We start from the raw sequence: 27,144 nt of genomic DNA, 5'->3' as shown, positions 1-27,144 counted from the left end.
TTCTTTGCAGCTGTAACAGAAATTTTCCCCACTGTGGGACGAATAAAGAACTATCTTTCTTTTGCATAGCTGAAATTTTATCACTCTGATTAAACTGCTGTGTGACTGACTTGCGTTTTATTCAGTCTGGCAATTAAAGCAAAATTCTCTACAAAAAAATAAAAACAAAACATAGAAACAAACACAAAGGGGAGAGGGTTTCAGAAATTCATAACATCTGGATAAAATACGTTTATTAATATAGCATTAAAAGTCTTGTAAGAACGCAGGTTACAAGGGTGCTGTAGATTTAAAATATCAAAATGTAATTTTTCAGAAAAGGCATTGATGAAGAATATTCCTATCATTCATGGTGAACTCGACCTAATCCGAGCATCTTTTGACCCATGATGGATTTTCTTTGCTTCTTCTTGACGTCCTGAAGCCTTGGTGTTAAAGAGAAAATCGTTACGGCATTTTGAACTTAAAATGAAGACGACGAAAAAGAAGCGATGTTCGAAGCGGTCCGGGACGTTTAACCGATGGGTAAAACGAAGGCCGGATTCATTGCGCTTTCGTCGTGAAAAGCAAAAAAAAAAGTCAGTCTTTAAGCTAATCTAAAATCATATCAATGAATAGATAAATCCAAAAACTCAGTTCGACAACATTTCTTGGTATGAAAGCAGTAAACTGCTGCTCTCCATGATCAGCTCTCCATGTGTTCTTTCCGGTCACTGCTTCCCGTTTGCGTCTCGGGCGTGGAGAGGTGCTCTAGCTCGTATCTCCCGTTCTGATCCGCAGGCCGAACCTGATCGGAAGGTTTCTTGTGCTCTAGGATCTGCTGCATCTGGTGAGTAGCGTAGTCCGGCTTGGTGGTAAGGGGACACTGCGGCACCTCGATCCCCAGGATGTCCGGCACCATGTAGGGTCTGAGCCATCCCACTAGCGGAGTGCTGCCTGGGGTGTAGTGAGTCTCACGGTGGTAGAACAGGAGCCCGTCCACCTGGAGGCAGGAGTGCAGAGTGAATACTGCGTACACGCAGCGAATAATGAATATTTATACACAATATATTACAGTAAGTAAGGAAACGATAGCGACTGTTATGTAAGCATGGTGTACTCTCATAGGGCTTTTTCGTCCATTTAAGCCTGTGATTATGAAAAGCATCAGAGACAGTAAAAAATATAAACACAGTAAAAGTTACCTATTCGTATTGATTAAGCATAAATAAAATATTACATAATATATAACGTGTACGCAATTATGTAATATTTTATTTAGCTAAATCAATACGAATATGTAACTTATATGCGCTAGAGGTCGACCGAAAACCCATACCGATAGTTTTTCCGGCCTCCGGTTCCGCTGTCATTACGAGAGCGGCTTCTAGAGGCGTATCACCGACGCCACATGCTGTTTGTTTTTACACACGAGACTGCGTGCTGCATGGCGAGCACTACGATATATTTATTATTTATAGTTTCTGAATTAATGATATTTATTCATACATAAATTCATATTTACATGGAGTCGTTTTTGTTTTTATCCAGTATTCATTAAAAAAAACATTAAAAAAAAAGGGTTGATTACTCTTTTATCGGCTAAGGCTAGCTATCAAACTAGCGATCTGTAAAATCAGCTGACCTCTAATTTGTCCCACGTCATTAAGCATTTGCCACAATCGCCGTTTATACACCATCTCTCTGAATATTTGGGATTTCTTTTCTTTTTGTGTTTTTTCCCTCTAGAGAACAAATTCTGAAATTCTATTAACCCCACGTATGAACGCAACATGCTGGTGCTCTCACGCTGAAGCTGTAGTCGTGCGCCAGGGCCTTCTGAATGGACTCCGCTGTACAGCTGATGCTGTTCAGACTCACAAAACGGAACTGCAAACAAGCACAAGTGTGGTGAAAACTAAATTACATTAGAGTGAAAAAATAACACGATGAAAACAGATTTCAGTACTAAAAGGCAACGTACAGGGTTTCGTTTGCAAATCTCCGACAGTCCTTCTACCTCGTCGACCTTCGACTGCAGCCAGTAGAACCGGAACTCAGACTGTCAGTAAACATTTAGAGATTCGCATCAGAAAAACGATGACGGCTTTGAGATCTCGATTACAGAATAATAAGACGTACTGAACAGTCGTACACAGGATGCCCCCTCCAGCACATCACATCCAGGATGTAGAAGGTCCTGTCCACTTCACTGTAAATGCAGTCTAGGATGGTATAATCTGTAGGAATTCATAATCCAGACCTCATTACCACCAAATACGTAGGATTTCTAAATCAAACTGTACGTAAAAATACGTTCAGTCCCGTACTACAAACCTTTTCCCATCGCCGAGTTGTGTCTGTTTCCTCCTGGCAGCAAAGAAGGGAAACGATTCACACAGTACCCACTTTTAGTGTACGATGCAGTGGAGCCCTAATAATTACACAAAAATAAAAAAATACAAAAAAATAGAGCAATAAATATTAACAGAATGAGAATTTCAGTAGCATTGAACATGATTCATGACCTCATGACCTTCTGATTGGAAGTCCCACGTCTCTATCACTGAGCTTCCGCCTCCCTTGAGAGACATCGGCTGCATTTCAATTCTTTGAGAACGTAAAAGTCATGAATGGACTTAGAAATACGGAATAAATCACAGAGAGAAAAGCTAAACGAGTGTTGTAGCTAGGCAACAAGGTTCTCATCTCACATGGTGTGTCCCGGTATCTGGGACACGCTGTTACAGATAAGATGTTTAAAGAAATACCCCATGAGAACAGAACCATATTAACATTTACACCAATGTTTCAATTAACTTGCTCATTATAATACATTATTGTTTCTATGGCAACACATTATGTTCCTTCAAAATGTGGTTCTCCATCCTTCGGTACATTACAGACCAGTTTCTTTATGATAATATTCTGGAGCACCGTCTGGTGGAGTGTGTGTGTGGGAGGGACAGGAGGATGGGCGAGTTGCCAGCACCAACAAGCTGCCACTGCTGGGCCCTTGAGCAAGGCCCTTAACCCTCAACTGAGTCAAACACTGATCGATTTCTATTACAATTATCATGAACCCAAAACCGCCTTTACAACTACCTTAAATAAACGTGTAAACGAGGTCACGTGTGTGGTGGTGAGTTCGAGTCTGGAGTTTCTTCATCATTTATTCCTCTCTAAATGTTCTGCTTGATGTTGAACTGATGCTGAACTGTATGTTGGTGATCAGTAGATGCACCGAGCGCCAATCAGAACACGTGTAAAACAGAGCGTGCGCTCGATCCTGATTGGTGCCTCGCTGCTTGTTTCACCAGTTACGTTTTTATCTTCATTAATAAAAAAAAAGTAAAAAGTGAGTTTGAAATGTAGTGAAGTTTCAGTCAAAATCTCCACAAATGGAAAAACTTCCGTAAAATACAGATACAAGAAAAAACTACTTAAGTGCAGTAACACATTACATTTACTTCATTAATGTTCAACACTGGTTATTACCATCACGTGGTCTTTTCTTACCTCCTCCGCTGAAGAAAATGTCCATGTTTTTGTTCTTATTAAGAATTAATATTAATAATTAGCTACTGCACTGTGGGACAGATGCTTTCTGAAATCAGGTGTATCTAAATGTGGATAGTGGCAGAATAAATAATACATTTATAGACATTTTCCCCAGAATGATCTGGCAACCCTGTAGGAATTCTACCACGCCGCAGGTACTGGGCTGCGTCCAGGTGTTCGGGGACCTCTGGACTAACCAGATGTTTCATCAAGACCTTATAAGACAAGTTCATGTCCTGGGTCATTTCCTTGATAGACGTCAATTCACATGAATTCGCGAAAACGGTGGCCGAGATGAAGATTATTCGCTTCACTCGGGTTGCTTGTGTGGAAAACGAGAAAAGCAGATCGGGACGTTTCTACGCATCAAAACAAAGTAACGTGTTGATAAGAAGGCGATCGGTCCGAACCTTAGATGCGATGATGAGCGAGCGCTTTCCGACGGGACACACCACCAGCAGCCAGTCGGCGCTAAGATTCACAGGAACGTCCACCAGCCACTCCGACAACATCAGCTGTTCAAAAAAATGTTCATTAAGTGGTAGATTTCAGCAGGGGATTTTCATCACATGACACGTAAGCATACGGTGTATTTTTGCACCAGTCTAGTGTTTTTCTGTGGTTCAGGCAGAAAATCTGCATCCAAAACTGAAAAAATAAATAAATAAATCGTCCGTATCAAATTAAACTCTTGCCAGTGCATGGACATGCAGATGAGGAAGGATTAGGAAGTGTTTAAACATCGTTAAACGTGTTCTTATTTTCTTAACACCAAAACAACACTGACTGCGTCATTAGACAATCTTTTAGAATGATGTGGAAACTGTTTAATGCGTATTTGCTGCAGAACCACTGAAAAACCCACGATCCTGATGGGTTTCCCTTCGATACGAAGCTAAACGTAAGCGTAACCCTTCTCTATATCGTTCCTAGCAGATACTCTACATCTTCACTGGGTTACGACCTGGTTGGCGTAATGCCTTGGCAACTTTCTGCGTTGCTCGACCTCCATCCCTTCGTCTTCCGCTTCATCCTGCTGCTGCTTTTTCTGTTCCTTCTCCTCGTCCTCGTCACTCTCTGTCCCTATCCAGTCTCCGTCTGCCAAACGCCGAGCGTGATTCACGTAGTTCAGCCTTTTCCTACAAAAATATATTATTATTACAAAACAACTTGTTCTACAGGTGCACCACATGGACTACAGTATCATCAACAATATGTGGTTCTTCCTCAAACTGGTACATGTTAGTAAACTCAGGTAGTGATGTAGGTGAGAAGATCAGGAGGTTCCTGGGCTTCAGTCAGCATTCAAATTTGTCCCAAAGTTGTTCAATAGGGTTGGAAGCTCTATAGATGATCGTGTGTTTCCAACTTTGGTACACCAGTTTGGGGAAGAACCACATACGGCTGGTGTCCCAATACTTTTGTCTATCGTGAATATTGGTGTTTTTATGTACATGGAACACGGCACTTACTGCTTCTGCTCCTGCAGGAACTTCCTCCGCCGCTCGTCCTGGTCCAGGGCGCTGTATTTGCTCTTGTACTGCGCCAGACGAGGATGCGGAGCCGAGGTGCTGTTCGCTTCTCTGCTTACACAGAAGCTGGAGGACAGAGCCTCAGTCAAGGCGTCCATCTCAGACCTACAGATCAGACAAACATTCATACTGACTTTAAAGGAGGTTAAAGGGGTTTTCATTCTCGTCTGCGAAGGACCCAGTGTTTATTCAAGTTTTTATTCCAAACAGCAAAACCGACCTTTTAAACACAGACATCAGTTAAACACCTGACCATCGCACCGATCCGTCCTCATCCCACTCCCAAACTAACCCGGGGTGTTTATCTGGACTCGCTCTGCTTTCCTGTTCCTCTCCTCTGGAAACTACAGTTTGAGGTGCGAGGTTGAGGATTTTTGAGATCATGGACTGGTGGTGAAGACGTGAGGACGTCTGGGGTTCAGTCAGTTTTCCAGTTCATCCCAAAAGTGTTCAATAGGGTTAAGGTCAGTGTTGTGTGACTTTCTCCAAAGTTCCTCAACTCCAGCCTCAGAAAACAATGTCTTCATGAAGCTTGTGTCATGCTGGGAGCCGTTTGATTAAAGGGAACTGTAATGCGATACAGTATAAAGTTGTGTTTCTCCATAACTGAGGCCGATGCGATTCGCATCACTGATACGACACGTTAAAGTTTCATATGAAACAGTAACTGATGCTCCTGCTACGATGATTCGATTTCAATTCACTGATGCTCCGCGTTTCAATATGATACAGTTTTATTTCTTTGGTTCAGACAGACAGCAAATATTCCATTTACTTAAGCGCCTTCTGACTTCTCACACACGTCCCCTTTCGCACGTCCCCTTTCGCACGTCTTGGTAGTGCACAAAAAAAGATCAAATAAAACCAGATGTTCTTTTTCTGTTCTGTGTGCAGGAAGTTACAGCTCTACCTCTGCCATGTAAATCTGTGTTCTATGTGACTCTCAGGACGTGTCATATTCATATTTTTTACACTTAAATCAACTTCTTAATGTGTTGCATGTGAACTAATGTTTTTAATCAGATTTACAAAAGTACAAATAAATGCAGTCTGTATTACTTGTACGTTCAAAAGTTTATAAATAAAGGGACGACTGTCCCAACAGCTGGAAATGAGTGATCAGAGTGAAAATTATTATTATTATTATTTACTGGTACATATCAGCTTTGCTTTCTTAATTTTTCTGTACATATAATGAATAGAAACGTACAGATGTGACGATCAGGTGTCTCTAAATGTTTTCATTTCAGATAAAAACCTGAATGTGATTCAGTGGATTAATAGGCAGGAGAACGAGGAACTGCTTATTGCAAAATCAAAACATTACACAAGTGAACTTCTTATTAGCGCATAATTCATATCCACATAATAAACCCAACATGCTGACCATCATATTTAAAACTCAAACCTGGGGGTTATGGACGCTGATGCCTGTGATGTAGAAAAACTGCTCCTGCTGTTGTCACGCGTACTACACGAAATCTAAAGTCAAATCGCAAATAACGCGCTCCTCCCTTATGTTCGTGCACTACCCTCGGTGTAAACCTAACCTATTAATCTACTACCTAGTGCACTTCATAATAAACAAGACCCCAATTTAGGATTAAACCTACAACCCATGTGCGCCGCCATCTTTGTTGTTGGCCGCCCAAACGCCTTCACGGAGTTTATAACGACTAACCTTTAATAATAAATAAGGGATGTGGGAAAACAAGACAATGAGCCCAGAAAGGGAAAATGAATATATGCTTGATAAATGTTAAATGTATAAATGTTTTATATCTATTTTTTTATTCCAATTTTTAAAAGCTCAATAACACGTTTATACACTAGACGGCGCCAGAGAGTAACAAAAAGTAACTATTGGATGAGATTTAAATCTCTCATCTCTTATTTTTGTCCACTACTGTAAATGTAAACCCTTTAACCTTATACCTAGTGCACTTTATGGAAAACAAAGCCCAGATTCGGGATTAAAGAAAACACCCCTTTGCGCCGCCATATTTTTGTTGGTCGACCAAACGCCTTCACGGAGTTTATAAGTATTTGTATTTGGATACGCCATCTTTTTGTTGGTCGACCAAACGCCTTCACGGAGTTTATAAGTATTTGTATTTGGATACGCCATCTTTTTGTTGGTCGACCAAACGCCTTCACGGAGTTTATAAGTATTTGTATTTGGATACGCCATCTTTTTGTTGGTCGACCAAACACCTTCACGGAGTTTATAAGTATTTGAATACCACACAGAGTGTGTTGGAAAACTGAAAAATGAACCCAATCAAGTAAATAAGACATGTTTAAAATGTCTAGATAGTTTATATATTCATATTTATTCCCATTATTAAATCTAAATCCTTTATGGTTATCCACTAGATGGCGATAGCGAGTTACAAACCTGTACCATCTGTCGCATTAAAAGGGAGGAGACTCAAATCACAAATCGCATCCTTATGTTCGTGCACTACCCTAGAAAGACCTAAACCCTTTAACCATGTACCTAATGCACTTTATAGTTAACAACATCTCAATTTGGGATAAAACCAAAACCCTAGTGCGCCGCCATCTTTTTTGTTGGTCGACCAAACGCCTTCACGGAGATTATAAGGAATAATAACAATAATAATAATAATAATAATAATAATAATAATAATAATAATAACAATAATAATAACAATAATAAGAATATTACACAAGGAGTGTTGGAAAACAGGAAAATGATCAAAAGATATATATTTAAAAAATGGATGAATGGTTTCTATCTATCTATCTATCTATCTATCTATCTATCTATCTATCTATCTATCTATCTATCTATCTATCTATCTATCTATCTATCATATATTTGTTTTTTTATTCACATATTTTAAAATCTCAATCCTAAAGAGATCCACTAGGCGGCACCAGTGAGTTACAAACCAGTTCCATTTGTTCCTTTATAAAGCGAGGAGGTTATAATAAGGGACCAAAAAAAGGAGAGAAAAAAAAACTTCCCGCATTCATTGTTCGTGTCTCTCGTCACGGAAAGACGCGTGGAAACGTGAGAAGTTGTGGATTATGAGCGGAGCGCTGGTGCTCGCGGTTATTGTGTTGAAGTGGTGACGGAATGAGAAGTGCGCGCGAGGCACAAGGACGCGCCCGGTACCATCACCGCCGTCTTTCCTTCTGTTTGTTTGTTTCTTAGTTTATTTATTTGTGTTTTTTTGTTGTTGTTGTTGTTGTTGAAGTACGCGCGACTTTTCTTTGATGTCTCGCGACATTGCTTTGATCTTTGTTTTTGTTACAAAATGACCGGGCGGCGCTCTGAGGCGCAGGGACACCGACACCGACACCACGGGTTCTAGTTTGTAAGTTCGCCGGTGTTTCCATCACCTCCAGGACCAAAAACACACAATCCCTTTTTTCACTGCTTCGATTTCTTTCTCAGACTCGGCTTGTGATCGCTCAGGACTGTTGTGAAGGTGCAGCTCCTGGACCTGGGGGTGAGGACTGAGTCAGTGTCGTAATTCCTTCCTGTTTTCCTGAAAACTCTTTTTTCAACAAGTGTTCAAGATCTTGTGTTTCCAAGAAGCACCTGGAGCTCCCTTTCTTTTGTTCTTCGTCTTCTCCAGCCTGGATCTTCAGCCCTGCATGATGGAGTGGAGAGGAAACTTTGTTGAAGGGTTTCAGCTCTGGGTTCCTGAACGCGAGACGAGTTGAATCGTTGAGACTTCAAGTCGTTAAGAGTGTGTACTTTTTTTTTTGGCACCGCAAGAGAAGTTACAATGTCACTGAAAGCTGTAGCACTTTACACGTTCCAGAGCGAGAACAAAGAGGAGATCAGCATACAGGAGAACGAGGAGCTGGTCATTTTCGATGAGAACTCGGTCGACGGATGGTTACAGGGTGAAAACAGTCGTGGCGAGAGAGGCCTATTCCCCGCCTCGTACGTAGAGATCGTTCGTCCACGCTCCAACTCCAACCTGACCGATTACTCCCTGAGTCCTGCAGGTTCTCCAGGAAAAGAGGCCTTCTTCACTCACAGTACGAACGCCACGGATTACGACGATGACGACGACGACTGGGACGACTGGGACGACAACTCGACGGTGGTCGAGGACGAAGATTCTCACCGGGCCGTGGGTGCCAACGGACACGCGCAGCAGAGACCGAACCATAATCCTAACGTGCAATACCGTTCCAGGCCCCACATGGAACGCCAGGACAGCATCTCCAGCTCCAGGAAAGGGAGCATGGTGGGCCGCAATCTCAATCGCTTTTCCAATTTCGTGCGCTCAGGCGTTGAGGCCTTTGTGCTCGGCGACGTACCTATGATGGCGAAGATCGCCGAGGCGTACACCATCGAAATGGGCCCGCGTGGGCCCCAGTGGAAGGAGAGTCCACAGCCTTTCATCTGCTCAATCGAGGATCCCACCAAACAGACCAAGTTCAAGGGCATTAAGAGTTACATCTCCTACCGAGTCACCCCCAGCCACACTAGCAGACCCGTGTATCGGCGCTATAAGCACTTCGACTGGTTGTACAACCGCCTGCTGCACAAATTTACCGTCATTTCCGTCCCCCACCTCCCGGAGAAGCAGGCCACCGGACGCTTCGAAGAGGACTTCATTGAAAAGCGAAAGCGGCGGCTCATCCTATGGATGGACCACATGACCAGTCACCCGGTTCTGTCTCAGTATGAAGGCTTCGAACACTTCCTCATGTGCATCGACGACAAGCAGTGGAAACTGGGAAAGCGTCGCGCCGAGAAGGACGAGATGGTGGGAGCCCATTTCATGCTCACTCTCCACATCCCTAAAGAGCATCAGGACCTGCAAGACGTCGAGGAGCGCATCGATACCTTTAAGTCCTTCGCCAAGAAAATGGACGACAGCGTCATGCAGCTGATGCATGTCGCATCCGAACTCGTCCGCAAGCACCTCGGCGGCTTCCGGAAGGAGTTCCAGCGCCTCGGCGGTTCTTTCCAGTCCATCAGCCAGGCGTTCATGGTGGATCCTCCGTACAGCGGCGACGCCCTGAACAACGCCATCTCGCACACCGGCCGAACGTACGAGAACATCGGGGAGATGTTTGCCGAGCAGCCCAAATACGACCTGTTCCACATGCTGGATAAACTCTCGCTCTACCAGGGATTGCTGTCCAACTTCCCAGATATTATTCATTTACAGAAAGGTAACGTAAAACTTATTTATTGTTTTAAATGAAGCGAAGTAATAACTTTCTCAAAATTACATCAATCAGGGACATCTTTAAGTTTTGAAAACATCTTTGCTTTTCTCTGTGGATGAGAATCTGGACAGAGATCCAGAAAATATCCTAAAACTCAGTGCAGCTGGATATCGATTCAGAGTCAAATCTGGTTTTTATGTTGTTTTTTCATGTAATTCAAACAAACTTTGACTGTCTTTTAGTTTCAGCTATGGAATATCTTTTCCTACGTTTATCCCTCCTTCAGACCCAACAGCTGTCCCCCCCTCCGCCGAACCCCCCGCAGCGCACTGGAGGGGGAAAAGAGCAGCGTTTGCCAGATATTCAGCAAGTTTGTGCATGCACAGCAAACGTTCTAACACGCAACAGTCATGCACAGCAGTCGCTCAGGGACTGTTATAAACCCTCACAGAGGTTACGGATATGCATAAAAAAAAAGTCAGTTTTATAAACCTAAACCTCGTCGACTGCTCCATGCTGCACGTTCGAACGTTTCGTCAAAATTTATAACCGCCCTCTTGATTTCGTTTCCTCGACTATTCGTGGTTTTACGGGAAGCCCTCTTTGATAACCCTTTGCCTTTTCCATGTGTGCTTCAAGGAGAGCTAAATGGTTCCCAGGAGCATAGTAAAAAAAAAATTGGGAATGCTGCCTAAGGAAATTCTTATTGAGGCCTACAAAGCCTGGATTTCTCGAGCAGTTCCACTGTGCGAAGTCTTCACATGTGGCTCACGAGCACGCTTTATTAACCCTTTAATCATCATCCTGCTGTAACCGATTCTCTCCGACATTGTTTCTAGAAGGTTGTAAGTGGTCTCTTCCCTGTTCTTTGAAGAACAGCAGGAGCCCTGAGGGAGTGGCGCGGGTCACATTTGGGACCGTTTTAATAAAGTGCAAGAATGAGGTGGATTCTGAAATATAACAAACACATCTTTTGATGCAATTCACTCCAGAAGATCTCGCTTTATACCGCCGGTCCGACCCTCAGATGGGCACTGTTAGTTCTGTCTGTTCGGTCGATCGTGATTGGATGTTTTCCACGTTCCACCGAGAAACCCTTGTATAGCACCGTTGCTATCAAACGGCAGGGGTTCCATGTTTCTGTTGCTTAGTAACCGACACTGTTGAACCCCCCGTGTGCTGTTGTGCTAAGCAACACGGAAAAGAAATGCACCTGCCGGTGTTGGGTTTCAGTCCAAGGTGGCGAGAGGCACAATAGCCCCGAAGCTCTCGCCGCATCTCCGGTGTCATGGCGTGAGGAAACCTGAGCCTCCGTTTAAATCTCGTGCAGACGTAGTGGAGTCGTAACGCAGGTGTAATAAGTGTACATGGGGAAGTTTGTAAGTACAGGCCGCACTGAAATCGGAACCGGAGCTCAGGAGCATCAGGTATTGGCTCCTCCATTAATTATCCAGAGCGACTTCCAATGATCTCATTTACACAACGGAGAAGCTTCATTACAATAAATAACAGTAGATAAACAGGGTATGAGGTTCATATGTACAGGAATGAAGGTGATTAATGTACAGAAGGTGCAGTAGGTAATAATATATGGTGTATATAGTAATATAAAATATACCGTGTTTATTTTGTGCATAGATGTCTGGAGAGAACATGCTCAAATGTCATGATGAAAGTTATGTACAAGTATGAATTGTATGATGGATTATTTACAGAATATTTATGGGTGGAATTATACAGTATTGCGGCGATAAACGAGTTACGGATAGTGCTAAAACACGTGCTAGATAAACAATGCGTTTTTACAAGCTGCCTGATGGCTTTCCGCAAATCGTCAGAATGTCAGCCATTGTTCAGTTGTTTCTCTTTTTTCTATAATTATGATTAACATTTTTTTTGTTGACGTTTTGTCTGTAAGATGTCGATATATAGTCATAATTGTGTATTACATGGTACACAAACAAGTGTTCGGAAAACCACCTCTCCCCATTCAAAGCGGAGTGTTGTACTGCGCACGTCATCACGTGTTAATGACGTCATTTCCCACTCTGTTTTGGTCGATCTTTTATTTATTTATTTATTTATTTATTTATTTATTTATATTTAGAAGTGTCATGGCCGCCATTACCAAAATGCTAAGTATCTTTTGTTTGCCCTGTCAGAGAATGTAAAGTTCTTCTGTAGAAAACTTCAAATGTTAGCAAGTAGCTTAGCAACGGTTTAACCGGCTAACGTTCTCGAGTCATAACTAAAATGTTGCCGATTATGTTCTCACAACATGGATTATTACTCTAATAGATTTTACCAATCAACGTTTTTTGGCGGCCATGTTGCCCGATGTCACTGTAAACATGGTGTGTTTTTTCGAAGGTTTTTATTGATTGTGTGGTGGGAAAATGGTGGAATTTTCCATAAGGGAATCACCTTTTCCTGAACCGAATCGTTATTTTACTCTTGACTGTTACACAGACACATCCCCAATGTTTGTTCACATCCGCACATATCATTCTGAGGAGATGATCCTGGGCTGCCATGACAGTTGTTCGAGCAGACAGCTCAAGTTAGCCTGCTAACTCTAGTCCAAACAATGCAAAGTTTTGTGTACGGATAACAGCCGTGTAAATGATCTCCTCGAACGCGCCTTTAATTTGACTAGTAAAATCGGTCCTGATGTCATCTGTTCCGTTTCACACTATAGAACACGTGTCTCCTGCTACAGTTACAGCAACGACGTGCGTTTCACTGTGTTTAAACAAACCAATAAGGAATAGTTTTTTTTATTCAGCGAATTTTGAGGAAACTCCGATTAGCATGGTTTAGTCATGTCTAAACCGCTGTTTTATGTCTACAGAGTGCATATTTGATTCGTCTCGCTTCTCCGCCGTTGAGGATGATAGCTGAGAGCTGGTTCTTTGATGTGGACCAGACACACACACATTACTGAGTTTTAAAGGGCCTCATGCAGGAAAAAGGAAACGAAAGGTTAAATACCAAGGGAGGAGATGGCAACCCGAGAGACCAGCAAACTCCCTTTCCATCTGTAAAATGCCAGCAAGGAAAAGGAGTGAGACAGTAATAAAAAGTGAGACACAAAGTGTGCTTTTTTCCAACAGTAGGAATAAATAACAGTATTCTAAGGCCTGTAGTGTGTGTGTGTGTGTGTGTGTGTGTGTGTGTGTGTGTGTGTGTGTGTGTTTCTTTTGCTCTTCCACTTGTGTTCGATTCGAGCAAACATAACACCATACACCTCTTGCCACAGCGCCCAGGAACCCCCGAGTTCTCCACGAGAAATCATAAGTTCTTCTCCACAGAGCACTTCACCTCCTGCTCTTGCAGAACTCCGTATTTGAGAACGCTTCTTTTTAAATAGATTCCTGACTGATTTCTAACCTCGAGATGTAAACGGATGCTGTAGTGGGGAGAAATGCGAGTGTAGCGTCCGAACACCATGTCCACATATATAGCCTTGTATTTGTATTTTTTTGTCCTCACATCCTGTCCCCATAACGAATGGCTTGGCTTTAAAAAAAAAAAAAGGCTTGTGATCTCGGCGTCTCGAGCGATAAAAGATCAACAAACATGCGCTGGAGATCTTGGACTTCGTTCCGCCCTTCACAAACCCTTAGTCTGCATGTCAGTATTTGCTCGCAGATAAATCTGTGTGAAGGCTCCGGCTGTTTTTCCAGTCCTTCACCAATGAGGCTGACATTCCTCGCAATGTTTCCTCTACACTGCACAGCAGGTCTGTTAGACACATTAAAAAAAAAAAAAAAAACCATTTTTTTTTTTCTCTTTTTTTCAGTCTTGCTCCCAAAATCCAGCTGTAGCGGTTGTATGTATTGTCAGGAAGCAGTGTTTGTGTTTCCTCGTTCCTTGGTGCTGATTATAATCCACTGACCCACGTGTGTTAGTCGACCAGGATCAAGTATGAGTAGGACAGAATGGTGATTAATGTCAGAATGGTGCATGTTTATTCAATGTAAAGGTTTTGGTTTTTGTTGCTCATTTGTGAGCAGATGTGGAGCCTTTAAACGTTAGCGGACCATAGACCATCCCTGTGGTGGTGTGTGTGTGTGTGTGTGTGTGTGTGTGTTTTAAACTGTACTTTCCTATGAAGACAGAAATTAAACAGACACACACCCACACACACACACAAACACACTTCATCAGAGATCCAATAACTTCTCCGCTGCAGCTAATGAGATCCAGGCATCTTTTTGAAAAACATATAAACTCTGATACACATTGATGACAGACGTTATCCACTGCATAGCATTTCCTCTCTCTGTTCATTGGCACATGTAACAGCTATTATTTTTATTAGTGTCTCTTCTCCCGATATAATTTATGAGTGTACACTTAAAAAGTGTGCGTGACATTAACGTTTTTTAAATCAGAGAAGTGAAATACTGGCCACCCAACTGTTTTTATTTTAGAGTAAAATAATTCCTTGTCGGAGGTTTGAAAGGTTGGTTGTACGCAGTTATTTCACGTGAGCATCGCAAGTGTTCCGCATTCTGACCTGTGAACTTCCTGTACGCCAAAATTGTGCCGCACGTCAGAACCAAGTTGAACTAGAACAACAATTTCCAGCTGAGATTTAACACTTTGTGCCGTTGTCGTGAACCGTGTCTAAAATAAAAACGCTAAGCTTGCATTCCAAAGCGATTAACATGATCAGTCAAATCGAGAAAATTGCTCTGCGTGACGACTCACGTGAGGTGGTGACGGGTAGTAAATGTGTGCAAGTCGAGACACAATGCTATTCAGTTGTGCGTAGTTTAAAGTGTAAGATAAAGAAAGATCTCGAACTCAGGATTCAGGATGCTGAATTGTGGCCTGTTCTCTATTAAACAGTCAGGACTGAGTACAGGAAGTGCAGTGACTGGAATTCCTGAGTGTAATCCGAGTCGACGGTGTTAGGATTTATGCTACATTCTTCTTCTAACCTGATAATTGTTTTCCCGACTGGATTGTTTCCAGCGAGTAATAAATGGGTTGAAGGATGAAGTTTGCTTTGTAGTCTCAGATCAGAGCTCGACTTGTGCCGTTCGTCAGTAAAATGATGGAACCTAACGTTGTGACACATGCTGTCCAATAGCACAGGGCTGGTGTTTGTGTGTGTGTGTGTGTGTGTGCGTGTGTGTGTGTGTGTGTGTGTGTGTGTGTGTGTGTGTGAGAGAGAGAGAGAACAGTACTTTGCTGTGCTTGGCACTGCTGCTTTATTTACACTGCCATTATTTAACCTCAGATGACCGCCATTATATACAGTACATTCAGAGTTCAACTGTTTCTCAAGGAGAGATTGGGAAACGCTCTCACGTGATCACGTGATGAAGCGCCACAGTCTTCCACGAGGTGCTTGAGGAAAAGTTCAACACTTATAACATCAGATTTCGGGGTGTATTTCAGCAGACCCTATTAATTACCTGGAAAAAAAGTCATCATATGAACGAAAAAACACCTCAATGTATCTAATGAATTTCCGCTGTAGACGTTCCAGCATTTGAGTTGCACCATGCCCTCTAAACATTAGACGTTTATTCTTTCTGAGGGCATGGTGCCACTCAAACGCTGGAACGTCTACAGCCAAAATTCGTAAATACATTGAGAGAAAAAAATAAGGCAAATTGTAGCGTGTCAGTTCTCGGAAAGCAACACTGCACTTCGCATGAGCATGTTTATTATTTTAACTAAAGTATTGGGACACCTGACTTTTCCAGCCAAACGTGGTTCTTTCACTAAAGCTGGAGATTGTAGAGGAGGCTTTTTGTGCGGTAGTATTACATACTTGGACTAGGAGACCCAAACGTGTTCCAGCATGACGATGCCCAGATTTGCTTGACATGGGTTGGAGTGAAAGTACTTGTGTGGCCTGCTGTAGAGCTCTGATTAAAACACAGTGGAACACATTTGAGACGAATGTGAACACTGACTGCACCCCAGGTCTCCTCACCTCACCTACGTTTGTAGATGTCTTCACTAACACTGCTGTGACGAAGTTGAAACATCTTCCCAGAAGAGTGGAGGACATTATCTTATGTTTGTGTCGACAGACCTTCGTCCATAAAGTCTATTTTAATATAAAACCGAACTGGTTGCTGGTTTGCTTTTGTACGATTTTTATTATTTATTTATTTATTTATTTATTTATTTATTTATTTATTTATTTATTATTATTATTATTATTATTTTGAATATAATTTGGAAATCCATGAAACTGCTTCTTGTAATCCTGAAATCCAGCTCAGTACAGCTGATTGTTGTAACTCGAATGAATATGATGGTGCAGCTCAATAACAAACATCCACCCACCAGCGTCCATCCATCCACCAGCCGAGTGTCTGATGCTGATACCGGACGGACGCTTTCTCTTTTCCTTCATGACCACACTTGTATCGCTCTTTCACTTTCTCACAGGTGGGAAAACCACGAGATCCAGTACACTTTTGGTGATTTTGCTGCTTTCCTGAGGGCAAACACTCCCTATTCAGATCAGGCACAAGCGATCTCTTGCAATGAGATCAGTTACCGATTGCAACAAGAAGTCCTGTGTGTCTGGTTAGACAAGCTCCTGCTGCAGGGTTCGCGTGGACACGCCATTTCCTTCTTCCTTCTGGTTTTATATGAAGTCATTGTGAAACTTGAGGCCATTATTCCAACCTGCAATTTACATTTATTCATTTCACCACATGCTTCCATTAGCATACGAGTCATACGAGAAGTAGTTTGGGGTAAATGGTTTTGCTCAATGGAGGTCCTGAGATTTTAGTAGAAATAAACTATTGGTGATGCACCTGTGCTGGATGATCGGTCCGAAAAATGCTTTTACAGCAAATCTTCCGTATTCGTTTCTGCCTGAAGCACTTTTGTAGATGTTAAGCAGGTTAACATTGAGGGGAAAAAAAGCTTGTTTCAGTTAAGAGTTTCTGTTGCTGTTTTAATGGCCAGACTTTCATGGTTTGCTTCCAATTTTTTTCTTTTATTAATCCTTCAAAAATATTTGGTAAAGGTTTTAATCCTTGTCATTGTTCCTATACAAATCCCAATATTAGAAATATTCTTCTGTGCAGTTAGTGTGTGTTTCCACATCGGAGCTTTTTATCATCTCTTTCGTTCCAGGATCTTCCTCCTGTTGTGATGCCTGTTCGTTTCCTCCTCGAAAAATCCGACGATTTCAGCAAAATATTTTGTTCGCCAACACTAAGTATTTATGTTCAACTCCTCACATCTCACCTCAGGAGACATGAGCAATCCAACTTCTGTTGCTTTCTTACTTGGGATTTTGTGATTCAATTCTATTCCAATATTTCTTTAGTGTTTTATTAAACATGAAGCATCAAATCATAAAATATCACACTTGGTAAACCAAACAACGCAGCATAGTGGTAGCTAGTTATGAGCATGAATACAGATTAAGGCAAATAAATTAATTCCAAATTAAACATTTGAAAAAGGAAAAAAAAGCGAATCGTTGCCAAACAAATCCCAACCCAGTCTTATCCCAGGTGCCCAGGCTGGTGATTTGTTCTCTGTGCATTTTCATGGTGGACCTAATAAATGCTGTTAGCAGACACTGGGCCTCTCATCAAATTAGATACGAGTTTAATTAGCATGTTGTGAAAATTTGTTGTTTCTTATTACAAACAAAAACGGTCCAAAACAACTGTTGTATCGTGTGTCTGTAGTAAATGAAGCGATGCAGTGGCTGAGCTGCGTTACTGGAAGTTGCTGCACAGGTCGTCTTTAAGGTCTCCTTAAAGACTGCAGTCAATGTTCTAATCATGAGATCGTTCTAATTATAGTGCTTATCAGCATATTGTATTTTCTAAAAAGGTTACGCCATGACATATCAATCTTCTATCAGTCACCCATCTTCACGTGTTCCATACACCAGACTTGTAGTTCGGTCCGCAAATGAAATGCAAAACTTCTTCGTGCCCTGTTTCCGGTGTCCACCTTTTATATGCGTACGAATGGCGTTACGCGGTTGGAATTTTTAATTTAAAAAATCTATATAATAAATAGTTTTTTAGCCCAAGAAAAGATTCAGGCTCAGTTTTCCGAGCATCTTGTTGAAGTCCTCAGGACCTCAGTAGTGTAGGTGCAGAAGTGAGATCGTGTTGTTTCCGGAGAGAAACTCACGTGCGAGGAGAGCTCGGTGACTGGGTGCACACGTGGTCAGAACAACACCGCTTGCACGCCTCCTGATGTACACAGGATGATGTCTGTTGGTACACTGATGTATGAAGTTCGGTGCTTCCTGTGACTGTGTGTGCAGCCTAATCCTGCCACCTGTTGGTGTGTTACAAAACTAGTCTTTTTAAAACCACCATATATATATATATATATATATATATATATATATATATATATATATATATATATATATATATATATATATATATATAAAACTAAGCTTGGTCTGACTTATGTGACGTGCCATATGATGGCCTTTTTTTGGAGCAACAAAACACCCAACACCATTATCATCATCGTTATCAGTTACTTTAGGCATTCTTTCTCACTGTAGCCTGCTGCTATAGCTGTTTAAACATCATCTAAATGGGTGTTGGTCACTACGTGCAGCCTGAATGGCTGTCATATGCTAAAATTTGGCTTTCGTGTGCTGCGTGACCAGGCCACATGTGTTGGCTGTTTCAGTGTAAGTTAGACCAGAAATTACATTAGCCAATTGAAAGATCCTTCTCTTCAGCATTGTTATTGAGGAAATCATGAATCATGATAAAAAAAAAAAAAAAAAATCAGGACTGTTTTATTGCCTAGCGCTATGAAGTATGTATGCGCAAAAGTATGCGGAGATCTGAACATCACACCCATCTGCGAGTCTTCCTCGAGCTGTTGTGACAAAGACGGACACACAAAATCGTATAGAAAGTCTTTTTAATGCTGATCAGTCAAATTTCCTCTTGCTGGAAACAACACGTCTGCACACCAGACCTCCTGGCTAACATCAGTGCCTGATCTCACCAATGCTCTTGTAGCTGAATGAGTATTAATCCCTACAGTCATGCTCTAAAATAAATCCAGAAAAGTGGGGGTTATTAGAAGAGTTAAAGTGGAAGAAGCATGGAATCGGATGTTCAACAAGCACATATAGTCATCCTCTGTATACATTTTGACCAAATAAGGTTTATTGGTAGGACATTTGAATGAACTTACACAGTGGGATTGATCTGCCTTATTTTGTTTCTTGCCACAAAACGTCATCTGGGGAAGATTACATTTACGCCCTTATCCAGAGCATCATACGATTATTTTGTTCATGTAGCTAGTTAAAGTTAAAGGACTTGCTCAAGGGCCAATCAGTGGCAGTTTAGTGGTGGTGGGAATTGAACTCACTACCCTCTGATCAGAAGTCCAACATCTTAACATCCAACTGGAAACGTTTGGTGTTCGGCACTTGAACTTTGATATGAGTTTGATTCGAGCACTTGTATGACTCGTTTCAAGGATTTCCCTAAATACGACTCAAAATCGAATGGGCAACTAAGTTTTATAACATCGCTTATTGTTAAAATGAATCAAAGTCGCTAAACACTGACTTTATATAAACTGTATAAACGCCTCATTAGAAAAATGCCCCCAAATAACCCACTTGCCAACTGCTCGAGTAGTTAAACACATCGTTTAATTTTCTGCTTCCATCAGCTCATGAATCAGAACACATTTGACGTAATGTTCTTCTCCAGGACTCGATCTGTAAAATACGCGCTGTGTAGGCCATGTTTCCTTCATGAGGAATGCTGCATTGAGAAAATGTCTGCACCCCTCTGTCCTCATTTCTCATTCATATCTCCAGCAGCCAGTCGCGGACCACTTTTCCTCCACTGCATTATTCTGCATCATCCAAAGTGCCCTAAAGAGACGATTACACTGTTTAATTACCTGCTAATGAACTATGAAAAAATTGTGGGCACATTAGCGGTCACATAGACATAATGGATAATAAACACAGTAAACAAACATAATGAAGCTTTAAAGCTGGAAGTGTGTTTATTCAGATACAGGCTCTGATTAACGCTTAACGCATCGCGTTCTCGAGCGCTGGGAATATAAATGACGATGCACTTATGTTGCCAGGGCGAGAGCCACTAAACACGAGGGAGAGAGAAAACAGGAAGTGAAGTGTAAAAACGCTCATAGGCAGAGTTTAGAGTAAATAGCACGGCCCGCTATGTAAACTCATTCTGACTCATAGCAGCGTATTTTTCAGGACAATAAACCAAGTTGTTCTGTGTCTCTGATACAGCTCGGATTTCCTCCCTACAGGAACTCTGTAAAAGTGTTTCTCCGTCAGTGGAAAATATAATTATATGATTTAATACATGATTTAAAAAGAAACTGTCTGCAGATGATTTATTAGCGTTTATTAGCTTGTAACGTACTGGCTAGTTATCTCCTACCCAACGCAGGTTTGAACAGCAGGGATCGCGATGACATCATGACCTAAAAAGAGAACTGTACAAAACAATATGTTGCATTCGTGAGAGGGGGGAAGTGCCAGTATTTTCTCGTTCTCACTTCTACTCCCCGTGACTCTCTGTCTCTTTTCCCTTTCACTTCAGGTGCGTTTGCGAAAGTAAAGGAGTCCCAGCGTATGAGCGACGAAGGGAAGATGGATCAGGACGAGGCGGACGGCATTCGGAAGCGCTGCAGGACAGTGGGCTTCGCCCTGCAGGCCGAGATGAACCATTTCCACCAGCGCAGGGAGGTGGACTTTAAAGACATGATGCAGGCCTACTTACGTCAGCAGATCACGTTCTACCAGCGTGTGGTGCAGCAGCTCGAGAGAACCCTGCACATGTACGACAGCCTGTAGGGGGCGACTCGTCAGTTGTTAGTTGCTTCTGCACAAGAGCTGCTTGCTGTCTTTATCTCCTGGTTTACAAAGACACCTACAGCTGAGAAATGAAAATAGATTTTTCTGGACTTGGACAGACATGGTTAAGGAGCTGGTCAGACCTATAGAATATATGCACACAAGGACCAAACTCTAGCTCATGCACTTAAAATGTCACTTTCTTGGCTGTCTTTCATGGCCAAAACACATGATTCCAGGGACTCGCACAGTTGCCTTGATAAACACGTCCGTATAATAATAATAATTAATTTTATCTCGTCTTGTTAAACCTGTTGCATTTAATTTAATTATGTTTGCAAAATCCTTACTTTCCATTTTTTCTTTTTCTTTCGATTTGAACTTCTCAAAAACAGGCTGAATAGCTTTTCATGAGAAAAGTGAGTGCCAGTTATTACTAACCCTGCTAGCAGGCTCAGCGGGTGCCAGTGTGAACTGTACGAGAGTTCATCTTCAGAATGTGCAAAACTAAGAATCCTGCCAGCGGACGATCCAGAGTTGACAGAATCTTAGTGGAGGGTTAAAAAGTGCTTTCTGAAACACGAACGTGAAAAAAGGATTGAGCAGAAGTAACACTTTTCCGAATGCTTTCCTTCATTTGAAAATCAATACATCGGATAAAGCATCATAATTTAGAATTTGAGAATTTCTAAAAGTCATTTTCGGGATAGACAGGCAATGCTAATATTTTTGACGACTGTCTTAAATCTCTAAGAAACAGTTGCGATTTTATTAATCATAAAACCCATTGAAATGCATCGTCTCGTTTAAAAAAAAACGTCTGAAAGAATGCTCGTTTATTGATGAACGAATTTAGAAAAGTTGGCTCCTACACTGCGGGACTGATAAACGTACACTGTATTAATCAATGGGATGGGAAATGTATCGATCCTGGTTGTGACTTGTTATATAGGAAGTATTCGGAAGAACCACCACGTGTAGTGGTACGTTTTTTCTTTTCTTTTTTTTTTTTTTATTTTACTTTGTTATTCTTTTTAAGTTGTGTTTAGATTTTAATGAAAGAAAGTTAGCGAGCTCAGGGCTGGTGTGCTCCTGAGTAATAGATTGTTTAAGTTGAATTCTTAGGGGCTGAGGTTTTTCTTTTTGTAGTAATTTTTATGTTAGTGTTTCAACTGTAGCTTCATTTGTGAAATTTTTTTCTGGTCGTCGTTGCATTTCTGTCTCAAGCTCGGACTGCGCTAAAACCTTGATCTCTTAACTTTATTTATTAGCCAGAACTCAGTAACTGGCAAAATAGAGGCTTCTACCATCTTAGTGCTTCGTGCCCAAGATGGCATCATACCACAATATCATTATTTACATAATATATTTCAAGGTGTCAGACACGCCCCTTCTTCCCCTCAGCGTTTTGGTCGCTTTGCAGCACAGGGGATACAGTTTACAGTAGCTGAAGGAAAGAAGTCTGATCGAATAAGGTATTTTATTACCGGCATTTCACCCACATGGGAAAAAAAAAACTGTTCGGAAGGAAAAAGAAGGTTATGGAGTGAAGATCGTTAGTGAGTCAGGACTGTTTGTGTCTATTTGGCCAATGAAGCACATTCCTAACTGGAGATTTTCTTGTGCAATGTGGGGAAATAAGGTGTCCCTCCCTCATTTGCAAGCTGTTTCATTGCTGTAAGACCAAAGTATCAGTGTTTGTAGCTCAAATAAATAACCTTTTTTCCCCCCATGTCTTGCGGCATGTTTGCGACCACATTTGGGTGCGATATGGCTCAGAAAACGCTGAAACTGTGACTTTGTGGAAAAGGCTGAGACGGCAGAATAAACAGAGAGGAAGATGAATGTCTACTGGAATGGTGGCAGCGTGCCACTGGTTGATCATAGTGAAAGAAAGAAGGGGAGGGCTGGTACTCAAGCCCTGCTATATAAGACCTTTAAGGGAACACAAGCTTCACATGAATGATTTGGACTGTGTTTTTTTTTTTTGTACATTGTACGTATGAATTTTGTCTTTTGGAAATTCTGTAAAGAAAAGGAACATTTGTTTCTACTACAGTCGTGCTGACTCTTAATAAAAAAACAAAACAAGTAATCCTCCACTGATCCTTTGTTCGTGTTTGTACGCATTTGACTATACTGCTGTGTTAAAAAGAGAATTGCAACACCAAACCCACTGACTTCATATTCATACCTTTAAAATGAGATCAGAAGTTGAGACTGAGGCGACACAGCTGTTTGCGTTGATTTGCATTCTCAGTTTTGGACTTTTGCTGAACGCGGTTTCAGCAGAAATGCCTGATAATGGAGTAGAAAATATAGTGTGCAGATGTGTTCAGCTCTCAGGTTGCTTTTTTTTTCAGCATGCATAGAAGAGCACATGCAAAACACATTAAAAAGCAAAATGCTGCTTTTGGTCTTCAGAGAAGGAACATGTGAGAGATCAATTGTCTTAATTTTTATTGAACAGAAAAGGTTAATTAAACCATACATAGCTGGGACATGCTTAAGCATTTAATTTGTTTTCCCCTCTATCTCTAAAAGTCAAGGATTGAAATATGTGTGGCTTTGATTTTGTGTCTTGTTATTTACGAGAATCGGCATAATGATGATATTTAGCACATATGGATTCATGAACCAACACAAATGCTGAGACATCCCAGAATCAATCTAATAAAGTTTTGCATATAATACAATACAAGCTTTTTAATTCATGCAATTCAATTTCATGTGTAGCGCTTTTAATTGTAGATATTTACAGCAAAGCTATTTAACACTTGATTTTTCAGCCAATATCTAAAAGATATATCCTTGTTCTGAGAAGTAATTGAAAGGTATTTCAAAGAAATTGTTTCATAAATGGATGATTTTTCTAGGAAAAAAAAAGCCCCTTATCTAGTACTCAATATTCTAGGTACTAATAAATAACCTGCACCCTGTGTTTTATGCAGATGTGGTGGATTGCACATGACTAAAATTTCCTTTAGGTATCATGCCCAAGTTCTTTGTATGTTATTAATAATAATATTTCATCAATGCAGAATATTTCTGGCAGCTAATGTAGGTCATGATTGGAGATCATTTCAGACTGTGATAGTATGACGGTGTTCTATATTTATGCTAAATGCCAGTATTAAATTCCCTGCCAGTGAGCTAGCACTTCACTCTGATTATGGAATGTGGGTTTAGTGAGCATTACTGAACTCTGTGGGAATGTGACCGAAATATTTTGTGCTTCACCAATGCTGAACTCACAATTTTACCATCTGGTAATTATCAGTGCAGACAGAGTGGAATAACCTTTTCTGCATTTCCTGTGTTTTTACATTTAGGTCAGACTAAAGGTTCACGTATGAACATTACCAGAATTTATTCTTCTAAACTTTTTTTTGAGATAAAAATTCAATACTTGGTGCATCGTCCTCGCGCAGAAGTTAGCTCAGATACGTCTCTTTGAACTTTTTACACACATTTTAATATTGCCGTTTTCTTCCATTCCTCAAACCTCTCCAACTCTCCAAAAAATGGTGGATCGCCACTTTCAGGTCATGCCACATATTTCCAGTTGCTCTATTGCAGTCTGAGCTTTTCTTTGGCAATTCCTTAACACAAAATGTGTCTTTTCAAGCTGTTCCTTTGTAGATTTTGCTCTGTGCTTTGGCTCAGTTGGGATGTAAATTTTCACCCTAGACATATTACTGGATTAATAGAAACGGCTCTCCTGAAGAATTGGCTTGTATTTGGTGTTATGCATTTTGCCCTCTGCTTAAAAGCAACCCCAGAGCATGATGCTACCCCACCACCACCACCATCAACGTGCTTTGTAATAGAAATAGTTACCTGGGTGTTGGGCAGTGTTTGGTGTGCAAATTGCTTTTTGACCAAATAAAAACCCTCATGGATATTAATACATTTCTTTAAGCAAACTCTTGACATGCATTTCAGGTTAGCCGTTCTCAACTTTCTTCCCCGGACCCTTCAGGGACCAGATCTGTGAAGAGATGCTGGTATTGTTCTTGGCGCCATTGTTTTTCGATTTCATCTAGTGAGCTTTGTACAGTATTTCCTTCAGGCTTTTTGAGCTTCTTGGACTCTATTCAGACAATTGCCCGTCTTGCCTGCGTGCTCATTTTGGAAGGACGACCTGATCTCAGAAAGGTCTGGGATCTGCCAAATTTTTTCACTTCGTTCGAATGGATATTGCAGCTCTCCCAGAACGTTTCGAAGCCTTTCTCATCTTGGTCTGCATGACCGCAGGACTGAGTCTGATCTACCGTTTTAGCTGTGACATGAATATATTTATTGTGCAAGCGTACAGAAGTGGATTTGTTGTTAAACATAATTGGTGTGAACGCTTAAAGAAATAAAAAACTGGCCTGTAAAATTGTAAAAAGAAAAGGAAATAATGATTAAATCAAAATTGATGTTGCAATAAAGCAAAACAAAAGAAAGAGCTGCTCTACACATTCTATACAACTGTGTCTTAAACTTGTCCTTTCATCCAAAAAGGGTATGTAGTGTAAACTATTAATATGGAAAGTGTCTTATTTCTTTGTCTCTTTTTATTCTTTTCCTAAACTGTCATGTTCTTTAAACATATTTCCATATGGCAAGAAAGGAGAGGAGGCTTCGGAGGCTTTCATGCAAAAAAAAAAAAAAAAAAGACTGGTCTTTAATGGCTGCTGCTTTCCCTGGGTTTTAAACATTCGGCTCATCTTCCTCAGTTTTTGCTACATTGATTGCTTAATATATATTTCCTGGAGCTTTTAAAAACCAGAATTTCAGGACATACAGCAGCATCAGAGCAGCATGAGTGGAGAGACACACCTTCAAGCTCTGTTTGCTCATGGCGAAAGACACACATGCATGTTGTGTGTTTGTAATCGCCCAGAATATATCAGGGCTGTGAATCGATTCAAATATTTAAACGCGATTAATCGCATGATTGTCACGAGTTATTTCATGATTAATCGCAACGTAATGGCACTCCTTTCATTGTACGTTCTAAATATACCTCAAATTAACACTTTTAATTATTAGTGAAACCAAACTCATCATGGAGCATGAAGACAAAATATTATTGTAAATGTTTTATAGTAATTACATGATGCAAATAATCAGGACACCAAACTGAACTTTTGCTATGTTTCCACACAGACGGTTTTAAATGTCGGATGTGTGCGTCATGGCGGATTTTGTGCTCAGTTTGAGACTCGGCGCATCAGTAAAATGAATTTTGGGTTATTGAAAAAAAAAATTCCTCAGATTTTTATATATATATATATATATATATATATATATATATATATATATTAAGTAAAGAAAGGACGTTGTGAATAAATGTGTTGCGTTGAATGTTTTCATTTCGCCTCTATTAAATTTATTTAATATTTTTTTATAAAAATGGTCCAGAAATGCGTGCTGCATTAATCGCTAGTTAATAAATACTTTTGACAGCCCTAATATATAAAGAATATATAAAGACTTGGCCCTGTGAAAATGATTGAACTTCTGTGTAACCACATCAAAATGCTTAAGAGGTTTGCTAAATTAAACATTAAGAGTAATTTACTCAGCTAGGATTTTGAATACCATCAGTCGTTGGCTTTTGCCAGGCATGAAAAAGAACTTTGGACTGCACCAGATGGCTTTCTTCATGGAGCGTAATTACAGAGCCCCACCTACAGTTACGCCATTTTATTTGCTGTTACATCAGTGCCAACAAGTATCATAGATTAAATCCTGCAAAGGAAAGTAAACATGAACTTTCAAGCCTTTTTTACAACCCGAATTACGGAAACGTTGTTACATTTTTTTACATTTGAATAAAATGAAAACTAAAAGATTTTCAACCCACAAGCTAATATTTTATTTACAATAGAACACAGAGACCGTAAAGGTTTAAACTGAGAAATTTTACACTTTTATGCACAAAAGGAGCTCATTTCAAATTTGATGCCTGCTACAGGTCTCAAAAAAAGTTGGCACAGTGGGGCAGGTTTACAATATTGTAGCATCTCCTCTTCTTTTCAAAACAGTTTGAAGATGTTCTGGGCATTG

The 27,144-nt window shown here is 40.8% G+C and overlaps 2 protein-coding genes across 3 annotated transcripts; one reads left to right on the top strand and one right to left on the bottom strand.

Annotated features, from left to right (window-relative positions):
• Positions 1-218: 218 nt before the first annotated feature.
• Positions 219-7,109, bottom strand: snupn (snurportin 1). 2 transcript variants are annotated; one of them, XM_046859003.1, is made up of 9 exons: positions 6,481-7,109; positions 5,013-5,177; positions 4,505-4,679; positions 3,951-4,055; positions 2,317-2,413; positions 2,122-2,219; positions 1,964-2,041; positions 1,789-1,869; positions 219-982 (listed from the first exon to the last, which is right to left on the bottom strand). In XM_046859003.1, the coding sequence occupies exons 2-9, from the start codon at positions 5,168-5,170 to the stop codon at positions 686-688; spliced, it is 1,089 nt and encodes a 362-aa protein (XP_046714959.1). In that variant the 5' UTR covers positions 5,171-5,177; positions 6,481-7,109; the 3' UTR covers positions 219-685. The 2 variants fall into 2 exon arrangements, with proteins under 2 accessions (XP_046714959.1, XP_046714958.1); XM_046859002.1 differs by lacking the exon at positions 6,481-7,109 and adding an exon at positions 5,293-5,960.
• Positions 7,110-7,868: 759 nt separating this feature from the next.
• Positions 7,869-23,179, top strand: snx33 (sorting nexin 33). Its single transcript, XM_046859001.1, has 2 exons — positions 7,869-10,244; positions 20,831-23,179. Exons 1-2 carry the CDS (start codon positions 8,837-8,839, stop codon positions 21,082-21,084), a joined length of 1,662 nt encoding a protein of 553 aa, XP_046714957.1. The 5' UTR covers positions 7,869-8,836; the 3' UTR covers positions 21,085-23,179.
• The last annotated feature ends 3,965 nt before the right edge of the window (positions 23,180-27,144 follow it).

The sequence above is a fragment of the Silurus meridionalis genome, chromosome 10 (genome assembly GCF_014805685.1).
Source record: "Silurus meridionalis isolate SWU-2019-XX chromosome 10, ASM1480568v1, whole genome shotgun sequence".
Lineage (NCBI taxonomy): Eukaryota > Metazoa > Chordata > Actinopteri > Siluriformes > Siluridae > Silurus > Silurus meridionalis.
Note: the sequence above shows the minus strand (reverse complement) of the source record. Positions and strands in the feature narration are given on the sequence as shown.

Bases quoted from the DNA above. Each gene is read 5' to 3' on its own strand.
- snupn (XM_046859002.1), bottom strand. The intron at 2,220-2,316 runs GTTTGTAGTACG...GAATTCCTACAG, and splicing joins CAACTCGGCGATGGGAAAAG to ATTATACCATCCTAGACTGC. The intron at 983-1,788 runs GTGAGAGCACCA...TCCTGCCTCCAG, and splicing joins CGCACGACTACAGCTTCAGC to GTGGACGGGCTCCTGTTCTA.
- snx33 (XM_046859001.1), top strand. From the start codon at position 8,837: ATGTCACTGAAAGCTGTAGCACTTTACACGTTCCAGAGCGAGAACAAA. The intron at 10,245-20,830 runs GTAACGTAAAAC...CTTTCACTTCAG, and splicing joins TATTATTCATTTACAGAAAG to GTGCGTTTGCGAAAGTAAAG.